Below are 23,820 nucleotides of genomic sequence, written 5' to 3' on the forward strand. Positions count from 1 at the left end.
ACAACTGACTGACTGACTGACTGACTAACTAAGTAATTAACCAACCAACTAACTATTTGACTAACTCACTAACCAACTAACTAACTGACCGACTACCTAACTAACCAACTAATCAATAACTGGCTGACTGATAACCTGTCCTTCCCCCCTGCAGGCATGTGGTCATCGCTTTGTTAAACTCTATGGACCATTAGAAGTCAGGCAGATGATTGGCCGATGTTATCTCCTTGGAAACGACCTGCAGTTCAACGAGAGTGACATGAACTGGCAGAAGCTCGACCAGCCCTGCAGGTTGGTCACATGACACCAGTCACATGATGACACATGTCACATGACACAGTAACAAATGACATATATGTCACATGATATTGTATTTGTGTGTGTGTAGTCACCTTGGTGATGTCAGAGCTGAGGTCATGTGTAATGCTGGGATTTCAGCTTCCATCACTCAGACCGAGGTCATTGTAGGGTCACCTGGAAGCTACGAATGGCAAGGTACCATTCTATTCTATACTGTTCTATTCTGTTCTAGTCTATTATGTTCTCTCTCTGTATGTGTGTGTCTGTGTGTGTATGTGTCTGTACGTGTGTCTGTGTGTCTCAATCAATCAATCAAATTTTATTTGTATAACCCATATTCACAAATCACAATTTGTCTCATAGGGCTTTAACATGGTGTTACATCCTCTGCCCTTAACCCTCAACAAGAGTAAAACTACTAAAACCTTTAACAGGTAAAGAAGGTAGAAACCTCAGAGAGACATGTGAGGATCCGTCTCCCAGGACGGACACAAGTGAACAGATGTCAAGTGTAAAGGAGAACATCACCAAGATAAAGGTTTTAGCAGCATTGATGAGGGTAAACATTTTGAAGCATAACTGTAGGTCAGTGAATTGGTGGATTAATGTCAGTAATGGTCGAGTATCTGAGGAGAAATACTATGTATCAAGCAGTCCTGCTGCAATCATAGTCTGTGGTCAGCAGCCACCACGATCAGGATCCACCATCAAGATCGGGTGCCACTATAGTCCACAGTCATTGTCCACTGCCGCCATTAGGATCCATCATCAGCTGCCACCTCGGTCGTGGTCCACCACCATTATCTGATGCCAACACGATAAAGGATCCGCCTTTATTATCACGATCAGCCAGCACGATGCAGAATCCGCCATACTGGATCCACCATTATGATCTCTGATACGCGATCCACAGATCACGATCCACAGCCGCGGCCCTGGATCTGTGGACGATAAGGCAAAGGGACTCCGGGGAAGAAGTGAAGTCAGTAACATGTATTGATGGGATATGTTACTGATGTGAATTACTTTGATGTGATAACGATTGAGAAGAGGAAGGAGAAGCTGGAAAGAGAAGCTCCGAGTGTCATGTGTCCCCCGACCTTCTAGACCTATAGCAGCAGAACTAAGAGCAGGTCTAAGACAGGCCTGGACCGGCTCTAACTATAAGCTTTATCAAAAAGGAAGGTTTTAAGCCTACTCTTAAACGTACAGATGGTGTCTGCCTCCCGAACTGAATGTGGGAGATGATTCCACAGGAGAGGAGCTTGATGCTGAAGCTCTGGCTCCTCCTCTACTTTTAGAGACTTTAGGGACGACAAGTAAGCCTGAATTCTGGGAGCGCAGTGCTCTAGTGGGTTGATAAGGTACTAACAGCTCTTTAAGATATAATGGTGCCATATTATTCAGGGCCTTGAAGGTGAGGAGGAGAATTTTAAATTCTATTCTAGATTTAACCCGGAAGCCAGTGTAGCGAAGCTAACACAGGAGACATGTGCTCTCTTTTCCTGGTTCTCTTCAGGACACGTGCTGCGGCATTTAGGACAAGCTGCAGAGTCTTTAACGACTTCCTGCTGGAGCCTGATAATAAGGAATTACAATAATCACGTCTGGATGGAACAAAGGCCTGGACTCGTTCTTCTGCGTCCTTTTGAGAAAGGACATGTCTGATTTTGGAGATATTACACAAGTGGAAGAAGTCGGTCCTAGAAATTTGTTTTAAGTGAGAATTAAAGGATAAATCGGGATCGAAGATCACTCCCAAGTTCCTGATGTTTCATTGGAAGCAAAACGATGTCGTCTCGCGCAGCTTCATCATTAGATAATGTATCTCTAAGGTGTTTAAGTATTAGAACCTCTGTCTTATCTGAGCTTAATAAGAGAAAATTGCGGGTCATCCAGGTTTTTATGTCCTTGAGACATGCTTGGAGTTTAGTTATTTGATTACTTTGTTCAGGTTTTATTGACAAGTATAACTGGGTGTCATCCGCATAGCAGTGGAAATTTACCGAGTGTGTCCTGATAATGTTTCCTAGTGGAAGCTTATATAGTGAGAATAAAATTGGGCCGAGCACAGAGCCCTGTGGAACACCGTGGTTAACTTTGGTGCGCACAGATGACTCATCATTAATTTGCACGAATTGGGAGCGATCAGAAAAATAGGATTTAAACCAGTTCAGGGCGGTTCCTTTAATGCTAATGAACTGTTCTAGTCTCTGTAATAAAATGTGATGGTCAATAGTGTTGAATGCTGCACTAAGATCTAACAGGACGAGGACAGACACAAACATCTGAAGCTATTAGAAGATCATTAGTGACTTTTGCCAAGGCTGTCTCTGTGCTGTGATTGGCTCTGAACCCCGACTGAAAATCTTCATATTACTTTCCTGGAGAAACTCACACAGCTGATTGGCTACAACTTTTTCTAGGATTTTAGACAGGAAGGGGAGGTTGGATATCGGTCTGTAATTGGCTAAAACCTCTGGGTCTAGGGTGGGTTTTTTGAGAAGGGGTTTGATTACAGCTATTTTAAAAGACTGTGGTACATCCTGATGATAATGACAGATTGATTGTGTTCAGTAACGAACTGTCAATTAGGGGCAGAATTTCTTTAAGTAATTTTGTAGGAATGGGATCTAAGATACAAGTTGTTGGTTTAGAACATGAGGTTATTCTGGTCAGCTGATCAAAGCTGATCAGAGAGAAGCTGTCTAAATAATCGATAGGATTCTCAGCCGTTTCTGAGATTTCTGTTCTTGGTGATGTATTAGTGACAACTGAGGGCAGGAGATGTTTGATTTGATTTCTAATAGTTAGAATTTTATCATTAAAGAAATTCCTAAAGATATTGCTATTTAGGGATCGAGGAATACTGGGTTCGGTGGAGGTGTGACTCTCAGTCAGCCTGGCTACAGAGCTGAAGAGAAACCTGGGGTTGTTTTTATTCTCTTCTATTAGTTTTGAATAGTAGGCGGCTCTTGCTTTGTGGAGCCTTCTTATATGCTTTAACACTACTCTTCCAGTCTAGGAGATATTCAACACGGTTGCTGGAGCGCCACTTCCTTTCTAGTTTTCTTGATACTTGTTTTAACTCATGTGTCTTGGAATTATACCACGGAGCTAATTTATCAGAATCAGAATTCTTTTTATTGCCAAGTATATTTACACATACAGGAAATTGCCTTGGTGTGGTTGGTGCATTTGGACATAAAAACAACAAACGGACATAAAACAACAATATATACAGAAAGAACAATAAGTTATGTTATGGGCACGTGCGGTGCTAAGGTGCAGTGATTGGTTCCAGGATAGTGCCAATAATATAATAGTTATAAATTATGTGCGGGGGGGTGGGTGGCAGAGTCAGTGTGATGCAGGGGGCTTGTTTGTGAGCCCCACTGCCATGGGGAAAAAACTGTTCAGGTGACGTGAGGTTTTGGTCTTGATGGCCCGGAACCTTTTTTTACTATGTTTTACACGTTTCTTTTTTAGAGGCACTATTGAGTCTAATGTTAATCGTAATGAGTTTACAGAGCTATCGACGAGATGGTCGATCTCAGTGGAGCTCGGGTTTTTAATGAATTTGTTGTTTATATATCGACGGATAATACGGGTTTAAATGTAATCGGAATTATTTCCTTAAATTTAGCTACAGCACTATCAGGTAAACATCTAGAAAATGAGTTTATTATTAGTGGCATATATTCTGATAGTGAAAAATCGAAGGTTATTAAATTATGGTCTGATAGAATTGGATTGCGCGGAAGTACTGTTAGATGTTCAATTTTGACACCGTATGATAATATAAGGTCAAGTGTGTGGTTACAACAATGAGTAGGTTGGTGTACACACTGACTGAAACCAATTGAGTCTAATATCGAAATAAATGCTACGCTAAGGCTATCTTTATTATTGTCAACATGAATATTAAAGTCACCAACAATAATAATTTTATCGGTCTTTAGGACTAGGTTTGATAAAAACTCAGGGAATTCTGTTAAAAATTCTGTATAAGCCCCAGGGGCACGGTAAACTACAGCAAATATGATTGGCTGTTGGTGTTTCTTGGATTGGCGTGGAAGACTAAGAACAAGACTTTCAAATGAGTTGTAGCTTAGTTTAGGTTTAGGATTAATTAATAGACTGGAGTTAAAAATAGCAGCAACTCCACCTCCTCGACCAAAGTCTCTGGGAACGTGTGTATTTACATGACTGGGGGGGTAGATTCATTTAGACTGACATATTCATCAGGATGCAGCCACGTCTCAGTGAGGGACAATAAATCTATTTTATGATCTGAGACTAGTTCATTAACTAAAACAGCCTTTGATGATAATGACCTTATGTTTAAAAGACCACATTTAAAAGTCTTTGTTTCCTGAGTTGTTGCAGAGGTTGTGTTCATTTGTATTAGATTTTTGTGTGGAATTCTCCCTCTGTTATTGTTTGATTTAAATAATGTAACGGGACGGTGGACAGACACAGTCTCTATGGGTTGTGGTTGTGTGACTGGTCCAGAGGGAGCGCAGAGAAGTGTGTAGCACTGCAGCTCTGCGTCCTGGTCCCACCTCTGGGTTGTCCTTTAATACACTGGGTAATATTCCTAGATAAGAGAGCTGCTCCATCCCAAGTGGGAGGAACGCGTCTCTCCCAACAAGACCAGGTTTCCTCCAAAAAGTTTGCCAATTATCTACAAAGCCCGGAACCGTTTACAGGACAGCACCTGGACAGCCAGCGGGTAAAAGACAACATGCGGCTAAACATGTCATCACCTGTTGTGTTAGGGAGAGGGCCAGAGGAAACTACAGAGTCCGACATCGTTTTTGCAAAAGCACGGACTCCACATTAACTTTAGTGACCTCCGACATGCGAAGCCGGGAGTCGTTGCTGCCGACGTGAATTACGATCTTACTGTATTTACGTTTAGTTTTAGCCAGCAGCTTCAGTTTGGATCGATGCCCCTGCTCTGGCCCCTGCTGCTCCGGCCCCTGCTCTGGCCCCTGCTGCTCTGGCCCCTGCTCCGGCCCCTGCTGCTCTGGCCCCTGCTGCTCTGGCCCCTGCTGCTCTGGCCCCTGCTCCGGCCCCTGCTGCTCTGGCCCCTGCTCCGGCCCCTGCCCCTGCTGCCCGGCCCCCTGCTGCTCTGGCCCCTGCTGCTCTGGCCCTGCCGGCCCTGCTGCTCTGGCCCCTGCTGCTCTGGCCCCTGCTGCTCGGCCCCTGCTGCTCCGGCCCCTGCTGCTCTGGCCCCTGCTGCTCCGGCCCCTGCTCCGGCCCCTGCTGCTCTGGCCCCTGCTGCTCCGGCCCCTGCTCCGGCCCCTGCTGCTCTGGCCTCCTTCCGGCCCTGCTGCTCTGGCCCCTGCTGCTCTGGCCCCTGCTGCTCCGGCCCCTGCTGCTCTGGCCCCTGCTGCTCTGGCCCCTGCAGCTGACTGTGGTCGCTGGGGTCGCTGACCTCACGTTCCTCAGAACCGAGTCGCTTCTCAACGGGTGCGTGGTTGAGAGGAGAGAATCATATTGAAACGTGAGCTGGTGGCTCTTTAATCGTGGGCTTTTTAAAGATAGCACTATGCCCCCTCCGGACAGTCCCCCAGCCGCCCTGGGCTCCCGGCTGCTCGGGACAAGTCGAGGGACTGCTAGCGGAGGCTAAGCTAGGTGCTAAGCTAGGTGGCTCCGCGGCGGCTAGCGGCGGCTAGCGGGGACTGGCTAACTACAGCTAACGGAGCTTCTAAGTCGCTAAGCCTCTCGCCTCCATCGCTACCAACACACTGCATGTGTTACATGTAGCTCCACTGTTAAAGGAGGTGGAGGAGTCAGTGAACATCAGACACTCGGAGCAGGAGGGAGGAGAGGAGCAGGAGGGAGGGAGGAGAGGAGCAAGAGGGAGGAGAGGAGCAAGAGGGAGGGAGGAGAGGGAGCAAGAGGGAGGAGGGAGGAGCAGGAGGGAGGAGAGGAGCAGGAGGAGAGAGAGGAGCAAGAGGGAGGAGAGGAGCAAGGAGGGAGGAGAGGAGCAGGAGGGAGGAGCAGGAGGGAGGAGAGGAGCAGGAGGGAGGAGGAGAGAGGAGCAAGAGGGAGGGAGGAGAGGAGGAGGAGGAGAGGAGAGGAGCAGGAGGGAGGAGGCAGGAGGGAGGAGAGAGGAGCAAGAGGGAGGAGAGGAGCAGGAGGGAGGAGGAGGAGGGGGAAGGGAGGAGAGGGAGGAGAGGAGCAGGAGGGAGGAGAGGAGCAAGAGGGAGGAGAGGAGCAGGAGGGAGGAGGAGGGAGGAGCAGGAGGGAGGAGGAGAGCAGGAGGGAGGAGAGGAGAACAGAGGGAGGAGAGGAGCAGGAGGGAGGAGCAGGAGGGAGGAGAGGAGCAAGAGGGAGGAGAGGAGCAGGAGGGAGGAGAGGAGCAAGAGGGAGGAGAGAGGAGCAGGAGGGAGGAGAGGAGCAAGAGGGAGGAGGAAGCAGGAGGGAGGAGAGGAGCAGGAGGGAGGAGAGGAGCAAGAGGGAGAGAGGAGCAAGAGGGAGGGAGGAGAGGAGCAAGAGGGAGGAGAGGAGCAGGAGGGAGGAGAGGAGCAGGAGGGAGGAGAGGAGAGGAGCAGGAGGGAGGAGAGGAGCAAGAGGGAGGAGAGGAGCAGGAGGGAGGAGGAGAGGAGCAGGAGGGAGGAGAGGAGCAGGAGGGAGGAGAGGAGCAAGAGGGAGGAGAGGAGCAGGAGGGAGGAGCAGGAGGGAGGAGAGGAGCAGGAGGGAGGGAGGAGCAGGAGGGAGGAGAGAGGAGCAGGAGGGAGGAGAGAGGAGCAGGAGGGAGGAGAGGAGCAGGAGGGAGGAGAGAGAGCAGGAGGGAGGAGAGGAGCAGGAGGGAGGAGAGAGGAGCAGGAGGGAGAGAGAGAAGCCATCGCTGCTATATTAGACTACGAGGGTGAGCTCAGACAGAAGAATCCGGTGACACGCTGATGTAAGGACACAGAATCACTAAGCACCAAGTAGGAGTTGGTATGTGTTGATGTTGAACTATAGACTGAGCCGTAGTGATATAGAGAAATAGCTGTGTTAGCAGAGGAGCTAGTTCAGAGACAGCGACCACCACCAGCGGCAGGAAAACAGGAAATGACGCGACTCGCTTACCGTAGTACGTAGCAGTCGGACTCAACCTCTACACAAAGGTACAAACCCCCACTCTGTGTGTGTGTGTGTGTGTGTGTGTGTGTGTGTGTGTGTGTGTGTGTCAATTTAGTTGCACTTATGTCACTTACTTATAGCACTTTGTAGTTTGTCTTTCTTGAAGAAATTGTACTTTCTTGATTCTTGTTGTTCTGGGTTTGTTCCTCATGGTTGTGAGTCGCTTTGGATAAAAGCGTCAGCTAAATGAAAGTGTGTGTGTGTGTGTGTGTGTGTGTGTGTGTGTGTGTGTGTGTGTGTGTGTGTGTAGGTAACGTACACGTGTCCTGGATGAATCCCGTCGACGTCTTTGATTCTAAACAAAGTTTCTTCCCGAACATGAAGCTCAGGAACATTTATATCGGTGAACTGTCCCTTTTAAATATCACTTCAGCTGCTTTTATTTTGAAAATCTGACTCGATGTGGCCATTATTTATTGTGTGTGTGTGTGTGTGTTTCCAGGATACTCGGTTGCTCAGGCTCGTTGTCTTCTCTCTGAAGATGATGTTACCATAGTAACAGGTGATAAACTTAACTATAACTGAGTTTTTCCACAGTTGTCGCTGTATTGATTGTGTATTTATTGTTTTGTCATTGTATTGATTGTGTATTGATCGACAGGAGCTCCTAAGGACAGTAAAGACGACGCTCGTGGCTCAGTGCTGTTGGTGGTGAAACAGAACAATGAACTGGTCGTTCAGCAGACGCTCCGCGGTGAACAGACGGGCTCTTACTTTGGTAACGCCGTGGCAACAACCGACCTCAACAACGACGGGTAGCACAAGATTTACGGGTCACATGATTCGCTCTGATGCATTTTCTGTTTCATGAGGTGACAACACATGAAACTGTTTAATGGATTTTAATTGAGTTTAATGTTGTTTAATGGAGTCTTGTAGCAAACATTTAGATTAAATGAAAACACTTTGTTGTAGTTTAACATTTTAACTTTTCAAAGAAATGTTTAATAATAAAAACAATTAACTACAAATGCAGCAACCAATCAAACTACGATTCATCTAAATTCATCCGACACATATGATTGTGTTGTTGTCATGGAAACAATTGATAAGATCAAATGTGTCTCTGATAAAATGTCACAGGTTTGAAACCTGATCTTAGTTCCAGTCACGGAGCAGCAGCGACCTGATGAGTCTGATGAATCTCTGAATAGATTATGGTGTCCTGTCACGCAGGTGGAATGACCTGCTGGTGGGCGCTCCTTTTTACTTCCATCGCGAGCAGGAGGCGGGCGGGGCAGTTTATGTCTACATGAACTCAGGAGGAGGGTTTGACTCTGGACCCAGTGTGGTGCTGAGAGGACCGGCCCAATCTGCGTTCGGTATGACTGTCGCTGCTGCAGGAGACTTGAACCAAGATGGCTTCCAGGGTGAGGATTCGATGTTACACTGAAAATGCTGTGATGTTCGTGTTTATTAATCACGGAGAGGTTGTGTTTCAGATTTTGCCGTTGGAGCTCCGTTCTCTGAAACAGGAAGTGTGATGATCTGGACCGGGAGTAGTGAGGGGGTTTCTACAGAACCGAGCCAGGTCTCTCTCTCTCTCTCTCTCTCTCTCTCTCTCTCTCTCTCTCTCTCTCTCTCTCTCTCTCTCTCTCTCTCTCACTCACACACACACAGGGACAGGGACACTGGTTTGTCTACTTGTGAGGACCTTTGTACCTGAACCTAATTTTGTTGTCAACCTTCAAACTGAGAACTTTGGAACAAATGTCTGAAGGTGTGAGGACCAAACAAAATTCAGATGAGTCCTCGTAATTCAGAAGTGTCCTCACAAATCAGAAATATTGTCAAACAAGAAAAATAAGGTTTAATAGTGAAATGCGTCCACACAATCATTGCAATCTAAGTTTGTACCCCCCCTGCAGGTGATCAGGGGAAGCAGTGTCGCGCCTCGGTTCAGGACGTTCGGGTTCTCTCTGTCTGCAGGTGTAGATGTTGATGGGAACAAATATCCAGACCTGGTGGTTGGTTCTCTGGACGACACTGTCGCTCTGCTCAGGTGACTACCTGTAAATACCACTGGGGAAAAATAATGAAGTACTTTTACAGCTGTGAGTTACTTCCCACTGCATATTACTGTATATTTTACAGGTATGTGCTGGACTGTGTTTACCTGAGTCGATGTTAGGGTTAGGGTTAAGCCTAACCCTGTTACTAATGATTTGATGACTCACGTTTTTAATTGATTGATTAATGAATCGATTGATTTCTTAGAACTCGTCCCGTCATCCACCTCAATAAAACGCTCAGAATTTCTCCGGACATCGTCGACCCCGACATCTGCGACTTCTGGTGAGATTCAGTTGTCACCTGCTAACAGGCTAACCGGCTAAAAGACTGACTCTGTGTCTCTGTGTGTGTGTGTGTGTGTGTGTGTGTGTGTGTGTGTGTGTGTGTGTGTGTGTGTGTGTGTGTGTGTGTGTGTGTGTGTGTGTGTGTGTGTGTGTGTGTGTGTGTGTGTGTGTGTGTGTCAGCATTGAGGTTGAGGTGTGTTTCTCCTACATCTTCAGCACTGGAGAGAAGAATGACAGAGACAACATCAGTGAGTCCTCATGTGATGGTTGTACTGACATGTGTGTGACCCCATCCATTCATCACACACACAGACACACACAATACATTCTCTAACTCTAACCCTAAAAGTCTTAACACTCAAACAAGCCTTTGGAATTGTGAGGACTACACAAAATATCCTCACAATGATGGTATTGACCTATAGAAAGATACGCACTCATGACAATACACTTCACAGGTTGGAGTCCAAACAGGAAGTAATGCAATAAAAGATAAAACAGAAACGTCAACTGTCTTTTAACAACACAACACTGGACAGAGGTGAGCTCATCTACATATTCCCAAATCTACAAATACTAAGTGATGCAAAAGTGTAGAGTTACATTCAAGATATATGAATAAATATGCACACACACATATATATATATATATATATATATATATATATTAGGGCTGTCAAAATGAACGCATTAACGCGGGATGAGCTCAGAGACACGCAGTGAGATCACAGCTCGTGCACCTGAAGCAGCCGCTCAGTGACTCTGTAGAAGTGAAACACAGAGTTCCTCTGATCTCAGCTGCTTCAGGATCAGAGCTGCAGCTGGTTTGTACCGAGCTGGAGTTTCTGTGTCCTCCTCCACTCGGCTTCACTGGAACTAGTACACACTCATCACTAGTTCTCAGGACCTGATCAGCACAGGAAGTCACTGAGTGTTGGTTTGATTCCAGTTTATCAGACTCATTGAAACATCATGAAAATGACTCGTCAACATGTTCAGTCCAACACGAGACGCTCAGTCAGGACTCAGTGTTAGAATGAGCGACACGCAGACACGATCCGACTCCATCGACTCAGAACCAAACACACGACCGGTAAAACATGAACTGTGAACCTGAACCAGTTCATCTGCATGAACTGAACTGGGAACTCGTTCTTTTTAAGCGTGAACTGGCTCAACACTGCTTCTGCAGATGGGCTCAGATTCAGATTTCACATTCACATTTAACTGTGTAAAGGTTTGGTTGTTTGTTGATTTAAAAAAGCAAAGAAAGTTTTATTCAACCATCCTATATTTGCTAAAAAAGAGCAAAGGCTAAGAAGCCCCGATTGATTAGGATAAAGGTTCTTTGAGTTTGATTAAATGTTCTAAATCACATCATCCTATGTTTGCTCAGAGGCAAAGCAAAGAGACTGACACATTTAATTATGGTGTGGTATGTTTTAGTTTGATTTTATTTTATTTTTCAATCTTAACTATCATTTGGACTTGTCATTAATAAAAAAAACAAATGTTAAATGTATATATCCACCTTCTGTTATTTATCTTTCTGTTCCCACAACAATATACAGAGAAAATGGGAATTTTTCTGGCATTTAGAAATTAATCTACCCTGTGATTAATCTGATTAATCGCCATATATAGGTTATAAATATACCCTATATATACCCTATATATAACCTTAACCCCCCATATATCACACACTTCATGAACATCAGAGTTGATTGTGTTTTTTCGTGTTCCTTTGTTACACAATTTATGTTTATTTATGTTTTCTGACACAATTTTTTGTCTTTTCCTGATGCAACTCTGTCCCCTTGTGTCTGAAGCTGGTATAAAACATAAAGTGGCATTTCTTTTCAAACAGATGTTTTGTTGTTTCTAAGTGATTAATGTGTGTTTCTTTGTCACAGCCGTCCACTTCGCTGTGGCTGCTGATGTCACCAGCCTGAAGCCTCGCCTCCGTTTCCACGAGAACAGGCAGAGCACGTACTCTGGTTACCTGACAATGCCGAAGACGCGATGTGATTCCCTGAGAGTCGGGCTGCTGGTGAGTTGCACACAGCTCGGACCACATCTGTCCTGAGAGTGGCGCTAGAGAAAAGAGCAAGTACTCCTTATTTCCTAAAGAGTTGATCCTATGGGGAGCAGGAAGGAGATGTATCAGATGTGGAGGAAGAACCCATTCAACTTTTGAAGGGATCATTGGTAAGATAAGTTGTTAGCCTTAGCGGCGGTATATGCTATCCGAGAGTCCGTCTGGTTTTATAGATATAATCTTTTGATCTGAAGGAAAATGTTTAAACTCTATTTCAATTTATTAAAATAAAAAATCAGAGAATCATTTAGTTTGATTCAAAGAGAGGATGCATGTTTTCCACCTGAAAACTTGGCTTTAACAGCTGAGTGAACTCAATGCTAATGCTACCACAACTATTAGCTTTAATCATACAAAGAAATTCTCTCTTGAAAAGGTTTGTGTCTTGACTCCTGTTGATGTCTGTTGTTAAACATGAGTTGGATTAAAGGACGTTCTGCTGTGTGCGATAAGATTTAAAACTTTTTACTGCTCAGCTTTAATCAGTCTCCGATGAGGTCACTTCTGGTTTCTCTACCCGAATTCACATGAAAACAGGAAACTTTCTGCAGCAACAAATTAACCTATGACGCTTCTGAAAAGAAGAGGAGTTTTTTTCAAAGATCTGCTGCAGGCTGATCAAAGTTCATAATGTTCTTTACGTGGTTCCTATCAGATTGTTTGAAGTTTTCACCTCTGTTGTCCAACGTTGAAGAATTTGTGAACATCATCCTGTTTTTTTTCTCTAAAGTTCACTTCACGTTCCTGCTGCTCATTCTCCAAATCAACTGATTTTCAGCGGCTGGTTTCATTTCGTTTCCATCAAACTTCAGAGACGTGAAACCTGCAGAGAGAGAATCCTTCACATGCACCTGTTCTGCCATGTGACCTGATCTGAAACAAACAGGTTCTTTTCTGATGTTCTGTTGTGTGTTTGTACTTCAGAGTCCGATTCGAGACAAACTACAACCTCTGGTCTTCTCACTGAACGTATCTTTGTACGAGAAGCCTCCCAAGAAAAGAAGTGTCTTTCAGGATCTGAAGCTCCTCCCAGTGCTGAGCCACACCCCACAACCCATCCGAACCCAGGTCAGAACCTTTCACAACCCCTGTCAGAACACATCAGAACCCGGTCAGAATCAGAATGCCGCACAAAACTAAACAGAACCCATCAAGATCCAGGTCAAAATACAAGAGCCCATTAAAAACATTTTGAGGTTAAAACACTTCCAGGTCAATGACCAAACTGATCAGAATTTATGTCAGAACCAGCTCCAGATCACAAATGAGAACCAAGTACAGTCCACATACTGTTAAATCTGACATCAATCTCAGAACCAGAATCAGAAACCAGTTAATGCAGGTCACAACCAGGTACCTTAAAATAAATAGATAATCTGCTTTAGAACCCACTACAGTTCTGTTAACTGCTCAAATTAGAACCTGTGTAGCGTTGACTGACTGTTGAATTTCTTCCTGTCTCAGATACATATCCAGAAGGCCTGTGGTTCTGATAACCGTTGCCATAGTAACTTGCAGATGACGGCCCAGTTCACAGACGAGAACCAGAAACCCCTCAGCATGTAAGAGAACCTTTGTCCTCTGACTGAGAACATATGAACCGGGTGATAATTTCTCCAGACCTCGCTCAGACTCAACCTGAGATCTTTACACTTGTTTTACAAGACATGAACAGAAAGACTGAAGCAGGACACTGAAAACTGGACTGTCTGTTCCACCAGGGATCAGACAGGTGCTGCTTTATCAGATGATTGGCAGCTGTCATGTGACTGTGTGTTTTCAGGAAGAAGAACAAACAAGTGTTGAACTACAACTCCGGCATTAACAGATTGTTTTTGGAGGTTAATGTCAGCAACACACCGTCACAGGGCCGACAAGCAGAGGACGCTCACAACGCCATTTTGAACATCAGCATCCCACCATCACTCATATACTCCGGAATTCGAACAAAGGCAGTGAAGGTAAAAGTTCTGGTCATCCAAAAGTTCTAATGGGGGGGGTGAACAAATGGCTTATAGGAACACTTTGTACTGTCCAGGACTTTCTAAGTTGCATTAACCTTTTGTCCTCACACAGACCCCGCCCACAATCTGTTGTAGTAGATTTACCTTTGATGTGATGTGTTCCTGTGAATAAAAGTCACACATTAGTCAGTTAAATTCAGAAAACTTGTGTTCTCCAACAGTCGCCTTCGTCTGTTAAAGTCAAGCAGAACCGACTCTATCGTCCGTGGAAGCTCCATGTTGACCTGGACAGTGTTTGTATTTCAGGCTGACGTCACAGCAGCGGAATGTTCTGTCCATCACACGGTTCTTCAGTGTGAGCTGGGGAACCCGTTCAAGAGCAACCACAAGGTAAACTATGCTCTACTGCTACTACCAGTACTACTGTCTGTAGTGTTGTCTATTTTACTGTCAGTAATACTGTCTGTACTGTCTGTAGTATTGTCTATTTTACTGTCAGTAATACTGTCTGATGTATTGTCTGTACTGTCTCTACTGTTGTCTGTAGTAGTGTGTGAAGTAATGTGTGTAACACTGTCTGTTGTACTTTGTGTAGTACTGCGTGTAGTCCTGTCTGTAGTTCCGTGTGTAGTACTGTGTAAAGTTCTGTCTGATGTACTGTATGTACTTTGTGTAGTACTGTAATACTGTATGTAGTATATTATGTAGAACTATCTATACTGTGTGTAGTGCTGTATTACTGTCTGTAGAACTGTCTGTAGTTTTGTTTGTAAGACTCTGTAGTACTGTTTGTAGTAACGTGTGTCTGTAGTACTTTCTGTACTGTCTCTAGTATTGTCTGTTCTACTGTCTGACATATTGTCTGTACTGTCTTTAGTACAGTAGATACTGTCTGTGATGCTGTGTGTAGTACTGTGTGTAGTCCTGTCTCTACTGTCTGTTGTACTTTGTGTAGTACTGTCTGTAGCAGTGTGTGTAGTCCTGTCTCTACTGTCTGTTGTACTTTGTGTAGTACTGTCTGTAGCAGTGTGTGTACTTTGTGTAGTACTGTATTACTGTCTGTAATATTGTATTTACTGTCTGTACTGTATGTACTAATACTTGATCTCTGTCCGGTTCAGGTTCAGTTGTTCATCATATTTCAAACGTCTGACATCAGTTTGGAAACAAGAGAAATTCAGACTCTCCTGCAGCTGTCAACGTAACATACACAGACACACACAGACAGACACATACAGACACACGCACACCTGTATGAACAGATGTTGTGTGTCTGTCTCTTCAGTCTCAGTGAACAACATCTGTCTCCTGTCTCTGTCTCCATGTTGGTGGAATATTCGCTGCAGACGTCCCTCACACTGTAAGTTCAATCAATTTAAATCAATCAGGTTAGAGATTCTATAAAACAAAGTAAACGTTTTTAGTTTAAATGTCACAACATGAACTTAAACACTGGCCTTTGACCTGATTGGCTGATTTTATCCTGACAGAATCAGTTCACCAGGCCCCGCCTCCTTCAGTGGTCATGTGATCGGTGAATCGGCCACAAAGAAGACAGAGGACGTCGGCAGTTTGCTGCTCTTCACCTTCCAGGTTCATTTCAGACCCGACGTGTTAATAATGATTCAAAACGATGGCGTGACCTGTGACCTTCTCTGATAGGTGCACGTCAACGGGAAGCCACTGGGTCACCAAGGCAACCTGGAGGTGGAGTTTAATTGGCCGAGTGTGCTGTCCAATGGGAAGTGGCTGTTGTACCTCACAGAGATCCGAGTGCACGGCACATCAGAGCCTCGCTGCAATCCGCCCGATGACATCATCAACCCTCTCAACCTTGTGGTAACCATGACAACAGCCTCACATTGGAGAATCTTAAGATAAGGTTGATTCTTTACAAACTCAACTGTTATTTCAGGAAAGAATTTTTCTGAATCAGAATTGGTTTATTTCCAAGCAGGTTCACACATTCAAGGAATTTGCTCTGGTGTGTTTGTGCAAGTATAAATATATAAAAATAAAAAAATAAAAAGCAAACAACATTAAATATAAAAATATAAACACCAGGGAAGGGATTATGCAAAACGTTGTAATAAACACTTGAGCGTGGATTGTTCTTCCTGTTTGTTCAGCTGCCAATGGAGAAGAGGAAGGGGAGGGGTCTGGAGGAGGAGATGAGGGGGCGGGGTCTGGAGGAAGAGGCGGAGGAGAAGAGGGGGAGGGGTCAGGAGGAAGAGAAGAAAAAGAGTGATAAATCTCCACCCATCCTCCACCTGCATCAACAGAAGAGAAAGTCATACACACTGGTACTAAACTTTTTAACTCACCATGCAGTACTGCAGTTAAATTCATAGGGGCGCTGTAGAGTTGATCAAAAACAAATTCCCCTGGTTGAGTAAATCTGTACAAATTATTTTAGACAAAAAAAAAATTCATCCTCAAAAAATATAATGGTTTTGAGCTCAGTTTATATAAAGAAATATATTAATATATGTGTGTCTGTGTGTTGACAGGACTGTGTTCATGGAGCCAAATGTGTGACGTTTGTTTGTCCGTTAATCAACATGAAAAACTCAGCAACCCTGAGCGTGAGAGCCAGAATCTGGAACTCAACCATGATCGAGGTAAAGTTCACACTGTATATAAACACAGTCAGCGACTGTATATAAAGACCATCAGCGACTGTATATAAAGACGATCAGCGACTGTATATAAAGACGACCAGTGACTGTATATAAAGACCATCAGCGACTGTATATAAAGACCATCAGTGACTGTATATAAAGATGATCAGCGACTGTATATAAAGATGATCGGTTGGATTTTCAACAAACACCAAACATGATCCACCATCACGATTCTCCTCATTCACAACTCTTTGTGAAGGTTTTCTGCCCCCTAGTGGCCAAATTTCTCTGCACTGTTGCTGTTGTTTTTACCGAGTGTTAGATCAAGACTAGCTGATTGATAGGTTCTATTTCATTTTGTTTAAATTTATTTTGATTTCTGAGTAGAATTTGTCATTGGTAGAAATTAACAGTGAAACAAAGTTTTATCAAATCTCCATAGTGAGTTTATTTTTTTTTAGGATTACAGCGATGCCAGGAGTGTGTTGGTTCGAGGCCGGGCGACCCTGAAGCTGCGGACTAACAAACACACCATCAACATAGGGTCTCAAAGCACTGAGGTAACAAAATAGTGCTGTTAGCGCCTCTTATAGGTTGCACAAAAAGGAAAATGATGTTTTTTTTCCATTTGTCCATGTTTTTAGTTTCCTGTGTCACATCTTCCTCTGCAGATTGAGGTCCACATTTACCCAGACCTGGGGCAACAGGTGGACTCCAGCGCCCCCTTGTTGATCATTGGGGTGTCCATGGTGGCTGGAGTATTACTGCTGGCTCTGATCTGCCTGGTGCTCTGGAAGGTAAACTAAAGATTCCTGCCTGGTTTTAGTTGCAGGATCCACTACAGACCAAACGAGGAGATTAGCGCCAAGTCACAACATACTTTATCTAATTTTGTGCCATGATTTTTATTTTCAGCATTCTTGTCTCCATAAAATGATGAATTTGTTTTCACAGCATGTTGGTAAAGTGCTGTTGTGTCACCCCCTGCTGTGTAGTGTGGGTTCTTCAGGAGAGCCAGCACCAGAGAGCTGTACGAGGCAAAGTCGCAGACGGCTCACGTGAAGAGGCTGGAGTCTGAGCACGAGAGGCTGAGCAAGGAGCTCTGAGTCTGGGCACGATGCTGCCAGAGAGCCCTGTAGTAAGGACCAGCTCCAGACTGACTTACTGCCTGGCTAACAAACTGGATAACTTACTGACTGCTTTACTTACTGGTTGGTTAACTTACTGACCGGTCAACTTACTGGCTGGATAACTTACTGACTGGCTAATTTACTGACTGGCTAACTTACTGGCTGGTTGGTTTTGTCTCAACCTGCTTCTGATCGATCAGTTTGTCAATAATAAACATTGATGAGTTTATTCAGATTCACAGTGAAATGAATTTCAGGAGGTTTAATTGTTGCTGAGTTTCACAGTTCACGTCTTCACTCGTGTATGTGTGTGTCTCTGTGTGTGTATATCTCTGTGTGTTTATCTGTGTGCGAACATTTAATCAGTTTCATGTAACTTGAGTGAAATTATCCAGAGTTGTGAAACAGGGCCCCCACCCAGTCCGTGGTCAGTCAGGGTATCACACTGTTGTTAAACTAGCTTAGTTTTTTAGATGCGTTAAACGAGCGATTCTCAAAGTTAATAAACTAATTTAAAGTCAGGTTAAGGAAGTGAAGAGAATGAAGAGTGCAGTGGTACGTTCCTTTAATAACCACAGGGGGGCAGCAGGACATGGTTTACATGTTTATGTGTGTAATAATTTTATCTGTAGTCAACTTTTCACTATCTCGTGTTTTTATGATTTACAGTGACAACATTGATTTATTGAATTAATTAAATCTTTATGTGATGCTGTAATGTTTCCCATAATGCACCACTACCCAGAATCCTCTTGGAGTCTAAGATACAGTCAGATCCCATTCTTCATCTTCATCGAGATCAAACTCATTCACCTGAAAAACAAATATCATTACATTTGCTCTGGTTGTAAATGTCTGTGTTACATGAAAATGTTTGTTTACTCTGTAAGATTATATCCATATAAAAACATGCATATATATATATATATATTCATTTTGATGTGTTGGTGTTATATTATGGACATATATCATGTATGTTTGACTGACATGAACGACTCCTTCGATGTTCTCAGGTAAAATCTGATCAGACGTCTGTTTCACCTCCACCATCACTTTACCATTGTCTACACACAAACACACACACAATCAATACCTGCAACTGATAATCAATTCATCACTGTCACATTTGAACAGTAAAAATATATTACGTTATAGTCACAGTAACATTAATAGTAACAGTAATACCCAGTAGAATGAGCAGGACTGTGTTGAAGGCCTGAACCAGAGCTTTGTCTCTGACCAACTTCTGGAGTTTACAACGTTTGTGTAGCAAAACATCTGGGCCTGAACAAAGAGACGACATCTGGATGTTATATAACACACACACACACACACACACACACACACACACACACACACACACACACACACACACACACACACACACACACACACACACACACACACACACACACAAACACACACACACACACACAAAACACACGTAAAATCCTAGAGGAAACACTGGAATACTAACCTAATACAAAACAAACCTAAATAACATATCCTGAGCCAAATGTTTAATATTTCTTACATTTTTGTTAACAGAGCCAGAGTCCATTTTATTTATTGTTTTGGTTATCTGATGAGTGTCATCACAACAAGACGGAGATAAAAACTAACTCAAAGATCGATTGTTCGTCACACGGTGTGACCGTGGCGTGGCGTCACAGTTTGATTACACGCCATCAAAACACGAGGTTCTGTATCTCGGACATACATGGTCCAATCGAGTCCAAACTAGACATGTAAGACAAGAGTCCCGGCCTGATGACATCTACACAGAAATCATGACTTAAAATCACAGCGCCCCCTGGTGGAAACAGGAAATGTCTTGTTTTTTGCATGTCTTACACGTGGAGGTATTCCTCCTCAGCCACTTACTGCAGCCATATCAAACTGTGGCAAATGGGTCTCAAGACATTGTTAATGACGGCATAAGATTACTGTGACTTTTCGTCAAACGCCATAATAGTGGCGTGGCGTCAAAGTTCATCAACTCGCCGGGACACACGAAATTGCTGTAACTTCGGTGTTGGAGGTTCAACCTCCCGCAAACTACATTTGTGTAGCAACAGCCCCCCCCTGCAGACATTCATATGGTTTTAAGGAATGGGCGTGGCAAAATAACTGACTAGCGCCCCCTAAAGGGCAGCCCCGGCACTACGATTGGCCGACATCTACAAAAATCGACAGAGACGTGTCTTTTCATGACAAACAAAAAAGTCTCTTGTTTTATATATGTTTTATTCATATACTATGGGTTTGGGATAGGGTTAAATTATATATGTGTAGGTATTTTCAATTCTTATTCAAATGTCAGACGAATATTCAAGAATTAAATTCATTGCTCATTAAAAGGGTGAACTTCTAATATTATTACATCAGTGGTTTAAAATGGTTTCAAGATGACGATAATATCATTTATCACAATAATTTCTGGGACAACAAATGTGTTATTGTGACAGTTCTACCTTAATATTTGTAATAAATCTCATGATCCAAAGGAAACACTATATAACTTGCTTCTTGTCTCCAGCTGATGTGAGGTACACGTTTTTTAGTGTTCCCGTGGTGCGTCATCACCTGTGCAGGTGAAGCTGTCGTTGACCACGGCTGCTCCTCTGGTTGTCTGTCTGTGACGGGGGAAGTTGAGCTGCAGCAGGCAGCCAAACCTCAGCCTCCTCACTCCACCCTCCTCACCACCTCCTCCATCCTCCTCTCCTTCATCGCTCAGCTCCTTCAACTGAGGAAAGATACCACAGGAAGTTACCTGCCGTCACACTGACTCACGGGTGTGTGAACAAAATGTGTTTCTTACTGTGATGATATCATAGGTCCAGCCATTGAATCCCAGGCAGTGATTGGCCAGTTCCAGGCAGCGGGCGTGGCTCAAAGGTCTGCTGCTGTCAGACAGGAAGTGAGGGGTGTGTTTGGAGCTCAACCTCACCTGAACACACACATCTATTGATTAGTTTGATAACTGATCGCTTTCTGTTGACCAATCAGACACTGCGTTTTAGTAGGAAAAAACATTTACTTAAGAAACTTTAGAGTCAAGTGACCTTGAGTGGGACATCCTGGAACAGCAAGCGTCCATCAGTCTGTCGTTGAGCCTTCGACGAATGAGAAGCCGAGAAAAACTTGACGATGGCAGAGAAACCGGAGGGTTGGAGGGGAGCGTTAGGACGCACCCTCAACAGGTAGAGAGGACCAAAAGACGAGAAGACACCAAACAATCTGTCCTGAACACACAAACACACACAACACTAAACATCTGCTTGTGAGACTGTGAGGTCAGATAGGTGTGTGTGTGGACTCACATAGATCTGAGCCTCAGTGAGAAGTGACTGAATGTTCCAGACAAACAGAGTCTTATTGTTCTCCACAGGAACCACGAACTCCACGATCTCAACGTCCATCACAGTTCACTGATGTAATAACAACCTGTTGAAACCTAATAACAACAAAATAACAAACCAACATGTTAACAAACATTATAACCAACATGCTAACCATCATACTAACCAACATGCTAACCAAGATGTTAACAAACATTATAACCAACATGCTAGCAAATATACTGACAAACATGTTAACAAACCTACGAACCAAGATGTTAACAAACATACTATCCAACATGTTAAGAAACAATAAAGACATACTAACCAACATGTTAACCATCTTCACCAGCTTCATCAGCGTTTAACACTGATTCATTGACCCAGGATTAGTTCACTTTAACCAGATGTAGTTGAACCAGGTTAAATCAATCTGGTGTAAACATCGCTAACCTGTTAACTAACCTGTTAACTAACCTGTTAAACCTAAATCGGTTTAAATTTCGTTCGGTTCTTTTTCTCCGTCAGTTTTTTCAAACAGGATTTCCCATGCGTCCGCTGAGGGCCGGTTCTACTGCCGTGGCCAATCAGAACTCTGCATGAGTGACGACAGCTCCAACAGACCAATCACAGCGTCTCGTAATACTCGTTTTTCTTCTTTGTACGGTTTATTGGCGGGAGGCAACCAACGTCAAGGTGGATTACCGCCCCCTGCTGATTGTTTTTCTTCACGACTGTTCTCAGGTCCCAGCTTTTATCGTTAAAAGGAGCCACTTCCTGTGTGTGTGTGTGTGTGTGTGTGTGTGTTTGTGTGTGTACGTGTGAGTGTGTGCGTCTGCGCGTGTGTGTGTGCGTGTGCGTGTGTTCCTTCACTTTCATTTTCAAATTCTGTGTTTGAATCTCCACACTGTCATGTCATGAATATTATACTTTATTTTGAAAGTCTCACCGGTTTCCCTTTTCTCTGGGGTTTGATTGGTTTGATTCACAGACCAGAAAGCGAAAGCTCCCCCCCCCGCCCACAAAATATAAAATACATGAACTTATTTCACTGTGCATTACATTGATCAAATAAATCAAAACAACCTTTAAATTTTAAACGTTATATATATTTGTATATTTCCATACGTGAACTTCCAAAAACCCTTAAAGAACTTTCTCCTGAAAATGAGTTAAAGAGTGTCTGAGTGTCTGAGTGTGTGAGTGTGTGAGTGTGTGAGTGTGAAAGGAAAATGGAAACTTGGAAATGGAAATGGAAATGGAATTTCTGTCTTTCACTTTGTTCTGTTTAAAAGTGTTCACCTGATTCAGGTAAGAGACAAAACACAGACACAGAGCACGTCTTCATCATCATCACCATCATCTTCTTCATTGTAATCATCATCACCTTCATCATGATCAGCTGGACCATCTTCCTCTGTGCCTTGACTCCTGCTCTCTGCTGTGATTGGCTCAGACACTACAATCACTATAGCAAGGTCACTCTGACACTCCTTCAACACATGGTGAGTAAATCGCATCAAAGTAGTAGTACAAGTACCATACACAAGTACTTTGTAACCTTACTGCAGTCAAAGTATCAGAAGTATGTGATGGTGCATTCAGAAGAAGCTGGCAGGACGTTTCAGGTTGAAAAGGAAGAATCTAAACTCTGAACTGGTCCTTTAAAGGTCCTGCTGTCGCAATGGTTAAATCTGTATATATGAAGTGGATTTACTTATATTAAGAGGTACACAGATGAATAAGTATTAAAATACACACACACTCACATATTTGAATTAAAAAATAATAAAAAGAGTGTGTATATTTAAGTATATAGAAAAGTGATATAAATCATATCTTAAATCTTTGAAGACACACATATATCAATGTTTGTAAATATGATGTAATGATGTTATTTTTCAGGGAGGTCAGCTGACTGAAGACGAGAGTCCAGTTTCCTTTCCATTCACACTTTACACAGAAGTACGCCACCAACAGGTAATTCATCCATCTATCCATCCATCATTTAATCAATCAATTCATCCATCCATCCATCATTCACATATTTAAAAAAAAAAAAGTTTAGTTGATGACCTCGCCTCGGTCCCAGCCAATCAGAAAACAGCTGCTCTCTCTCTGTTTCCAGGTAGATTCTCAGTTGATTTTCATCAGAGACAGTTTGTCAAGGATCTCTGACCTCTATCGCCATGACAACCGCTCCTCCATTACCTGGGATACGGACATGACTCATCACTTCCTGGTCAACCTCCACCGACTGAAAGAAGAACTGAACACATGTGTGAGTAAATAAGAAATACTACAAAGGACTTTAATACTCTCCTATGTAAAGTACTTTAAGTATTCAAAGTAAAGTATTTTAAGTACTCACAGTAAAATATTTAACACACTCAGACTAAAGTACTTTAAGTACTCACAATAAAGTACTTTGCCATGTTTTTGTTTTACAGGTGTTGACTAAGAAACACTTAAACAGACCACTGAGGAGATACTACAGGAGGCTACTCAGAAGAACTGTGTACCGCACTGTGAGTACTTATACTGTGAAGTACTTTCTACAGTACTGTGTTTACTGACTGAATGATGGATTGTAGTAATAATAATAATAATAAATCTGATTTATCTAGTTCAGTGTACCCAGGGTACTATTACTGACTGTAGTACTGATTGTAGTATTTTGTGTACAGGGTGGTACTACTGCATCATGGGAACTCATCAGGAAAGAAACAGAACTTCATCTTCACCAGTTGCAGCTTCTCGTCGCGTCCATCATAAATTCTGCTGCCAACAGGAGGCGCTCTACACTTGGACAATAATGAGTCTGTTTTTTAATTAAATTATCATGTTGTTCATGTATTAGATTATCATGTTAGTTATTTATTTATCATATTATATTGTTATTTATTTGTTTATCATATTATCT

General features: G+C 43.3%; 3 protein-coding genes across 7 annotated transcripts in view; 2 read left to right on the forward strand and 1 right to left on the reverse strand.

Moving 5' to 3' along the window:
* Positions 1-18,490, forward strand: part of LOC118123769 (integrin alpha-3) — a 23,331-nt gene extending 4,841 nt beyond the window's left edge. For 2 of the 3 annotated variants that reach the window (XM_047343959.1, XM_047343960.1), the window contains exons 5-28: positions 155-291; positions 389-495; positions 7,694-7,786; positions 7,886-7,945; positions 8,045-8,198; positions 8,620-8,813; positions 8,886-8,974; positions 9,312-9,445; positions 9,661-9,738; positions 9,921-9,988; positions 11,654-11,790; positions 12,763-12,906; positions 13,303-13,400; positions 13,622-13,799; positions 14,109-14,192; positions 14,924-15,003; positions 15,088-15,162; positions 15,293-15,395; positions 15,465-15,641; positions 15,932-16,105; positions 16,313-16,423; positions 16,888-16,986; positions 17,098-17,223; positions 17,422-18,490. In XM_047343959.1, the coding sequence (XP_047199915.1) occupies positions 155-291; positions 389-495; positions 7,694-7,786; positions 7,886-7,945; positions 8,045-8,198; positions 8,620-8,813; positions 8,886-8,974; positions 9,312-9,445; positions 9,661-9,738; positions 9,921-9,988; positions 11,654-11,790; positions 12,763-12,906; positions 13,303-13,400; positions 13,622-13,799; positions 14,109-14,192; positions 14,924-15,003; positions 15,088-15,162; positions 15,293-15,395; positions 15,465-15,641; positions 15,932-16,105; positions 16,313-16,423; positions 16,888-16,986; positions 17,098-17,223; positions 17,422-17,532 (2,811 nt within the window). In that variant the 3' untranslated portion in view covers positions 17,533-18,490. Of the gene's footprint in view, positions 1-154; positions 292-388; positions 496-7,094; positions 7,428-7,693; positions 7,787-7,885; positions 7,946-8,044; positions 8,199-8,619; positions 8,814-8,885; positions 8,975-9,311; positions 9,446-9,660; positions 9,739-9,920; positions 9,989-11,653; positions 11,791-12,762; positions 12,907-13,302; positions 13,401-13,621; positions 13,800-14,108; positions 14,193-14,923; positions 15,004-15,087; positions 15,163-15,292; positions 15,396-15,464; positions 15,642-15,931; positions 16,106-16,312; positions 16,424-16,887; positions 16,987-17,097; positions 17,224-17,421 lie in introns of those variants that run through there. The other variant, XM_047343961.1, reaches the window with a different exon arrangement.
* On the reverse strand, positions 18,105-21,512 carry rdm1 (RAD52 motif containing 1). 3 transcript variants are annotated; one of them, XM_035181332.1, is made up of 8 exons: positions 21,375-21,512; positions 20,880-21,013; positions 20,622-20,801; positions 20,378-20,506; positions 20,143-20,302; positions 18,742-18,840; positions 18,544-18,620; positions 18,105-18,369 (listed from the first exon to the last, which is right to left on the reverse strand). In XM_035181332.1, exons 2-8 carry the CDS (start codon positions 20,976-20,978, stop codon positions 18,316-18,318), a joined length of 798 nt encoding a protein of 265 aa, XP_035037223.1. In that variant the 5' UTR covers positions 20,979-21,013; positions 21,375-21,512; the 3' UTR covers positions 18,105-18,315. The 3 variants fall into 3 exon arrangements, with proteins under 3 accessions (XP_035037223.1, XP_035037224.1, XP_035037221.1); XM_035181333.1 differs by having other exon boundaries at positions 20,880-21,003; positions 21,375-21,502; XM_035181330.1 differs by having other exon boundaries at positions 21,226-21,493.
* A 779-nt stretch (positions 21,513-22,291) lies between these two features.
* ifnphi1 (interferon phi 1) lies at positions 22,292-23,713 on the forward strand. The gene is made up of 5 exons (XM_035180660.1): positions 22,292-22,402; positions 22,803-22,877; positions 23,026-23,178; positions 23,348-23,425; positions 23,585-23,713. The coding sequence occupies exons 1-5, from the start codon at positions 22,292-22,294 to the stop codon at positions 23,711-23,713; spliced, it is 546 nt and encodes a 181-aa protein (XP_035036551.1).
* The last annotated feature ends 107 nt before the right edge of the window (positions 23,714-23,820 follow it).

The sequence above is a fragment of the Hippoglossus stenolepis genome, chromosome 16 (genome assembly GCF_022539355.2).
Source record: "Hippoglossus stenolepis isolate QCI-W04-F060 chromosome 16, HSTE1.2, whole genome shotgun sequence".
NCBI classification, from domain to species: Eukaryota; Metazoa; Chordata; class Actinopteri; order Pleuronectiformes; family Pleuronectidae; genus Hippoglossus; species Hippoglossus stenolepis.

What these genes read in the sequence shown, in the direction of transcription:
- rdm1 (XM_035181332.1), bottom strand. Translation starts at nt 20,978, where the DNA reads ATGGACGTTGAGATCGTGGAGTTCGTGGTTCCTGTGGAGAACAATAAG. An exon ending in TCACTGAGGCTCAGATCTAT is followed by an intron (nt 20,802 to 20,879) that starts GTGAGTCCACAC and finishes TTGTGTGTTCAG; the next exon opens with GACAGATTGTTTGGTGTCTT. An exon ending in CGACAGCTTCACCTGCACAG is followed by an intron (nt 18,841 to 20,142) that starts GTGATGACGCAC and finishes CTCTTTGTTCAG; the next exon opens with GCCCAGATGTTTTGCTACAC.
- ifnphi1 (XM_035180660.1), top strand. Translation starts at nt 22,292, where the DNA reads ATGATCAGCTGGACCATCTTCCTCTGTGCCTTGACTCCTGCTCTCTGC. An exon ending in CAGAAGTACGCCACCAACAG is followed by an intron (nt 22,878 to 23,025) that starts GTAATTCATCCA and finishes CTCTGTTTCCAG; the next exon opens with GTAGATTCTCAGTTGATTTT. An exon ending in AAGAAGAACTGAACACATGT is followed by an intron (nt 23,179 to 23,347) that starts GTGAGTAAATAA and finishes TTTGTTTTACAG; the next exon opens with GTGTTGACTAAGAAACACTT.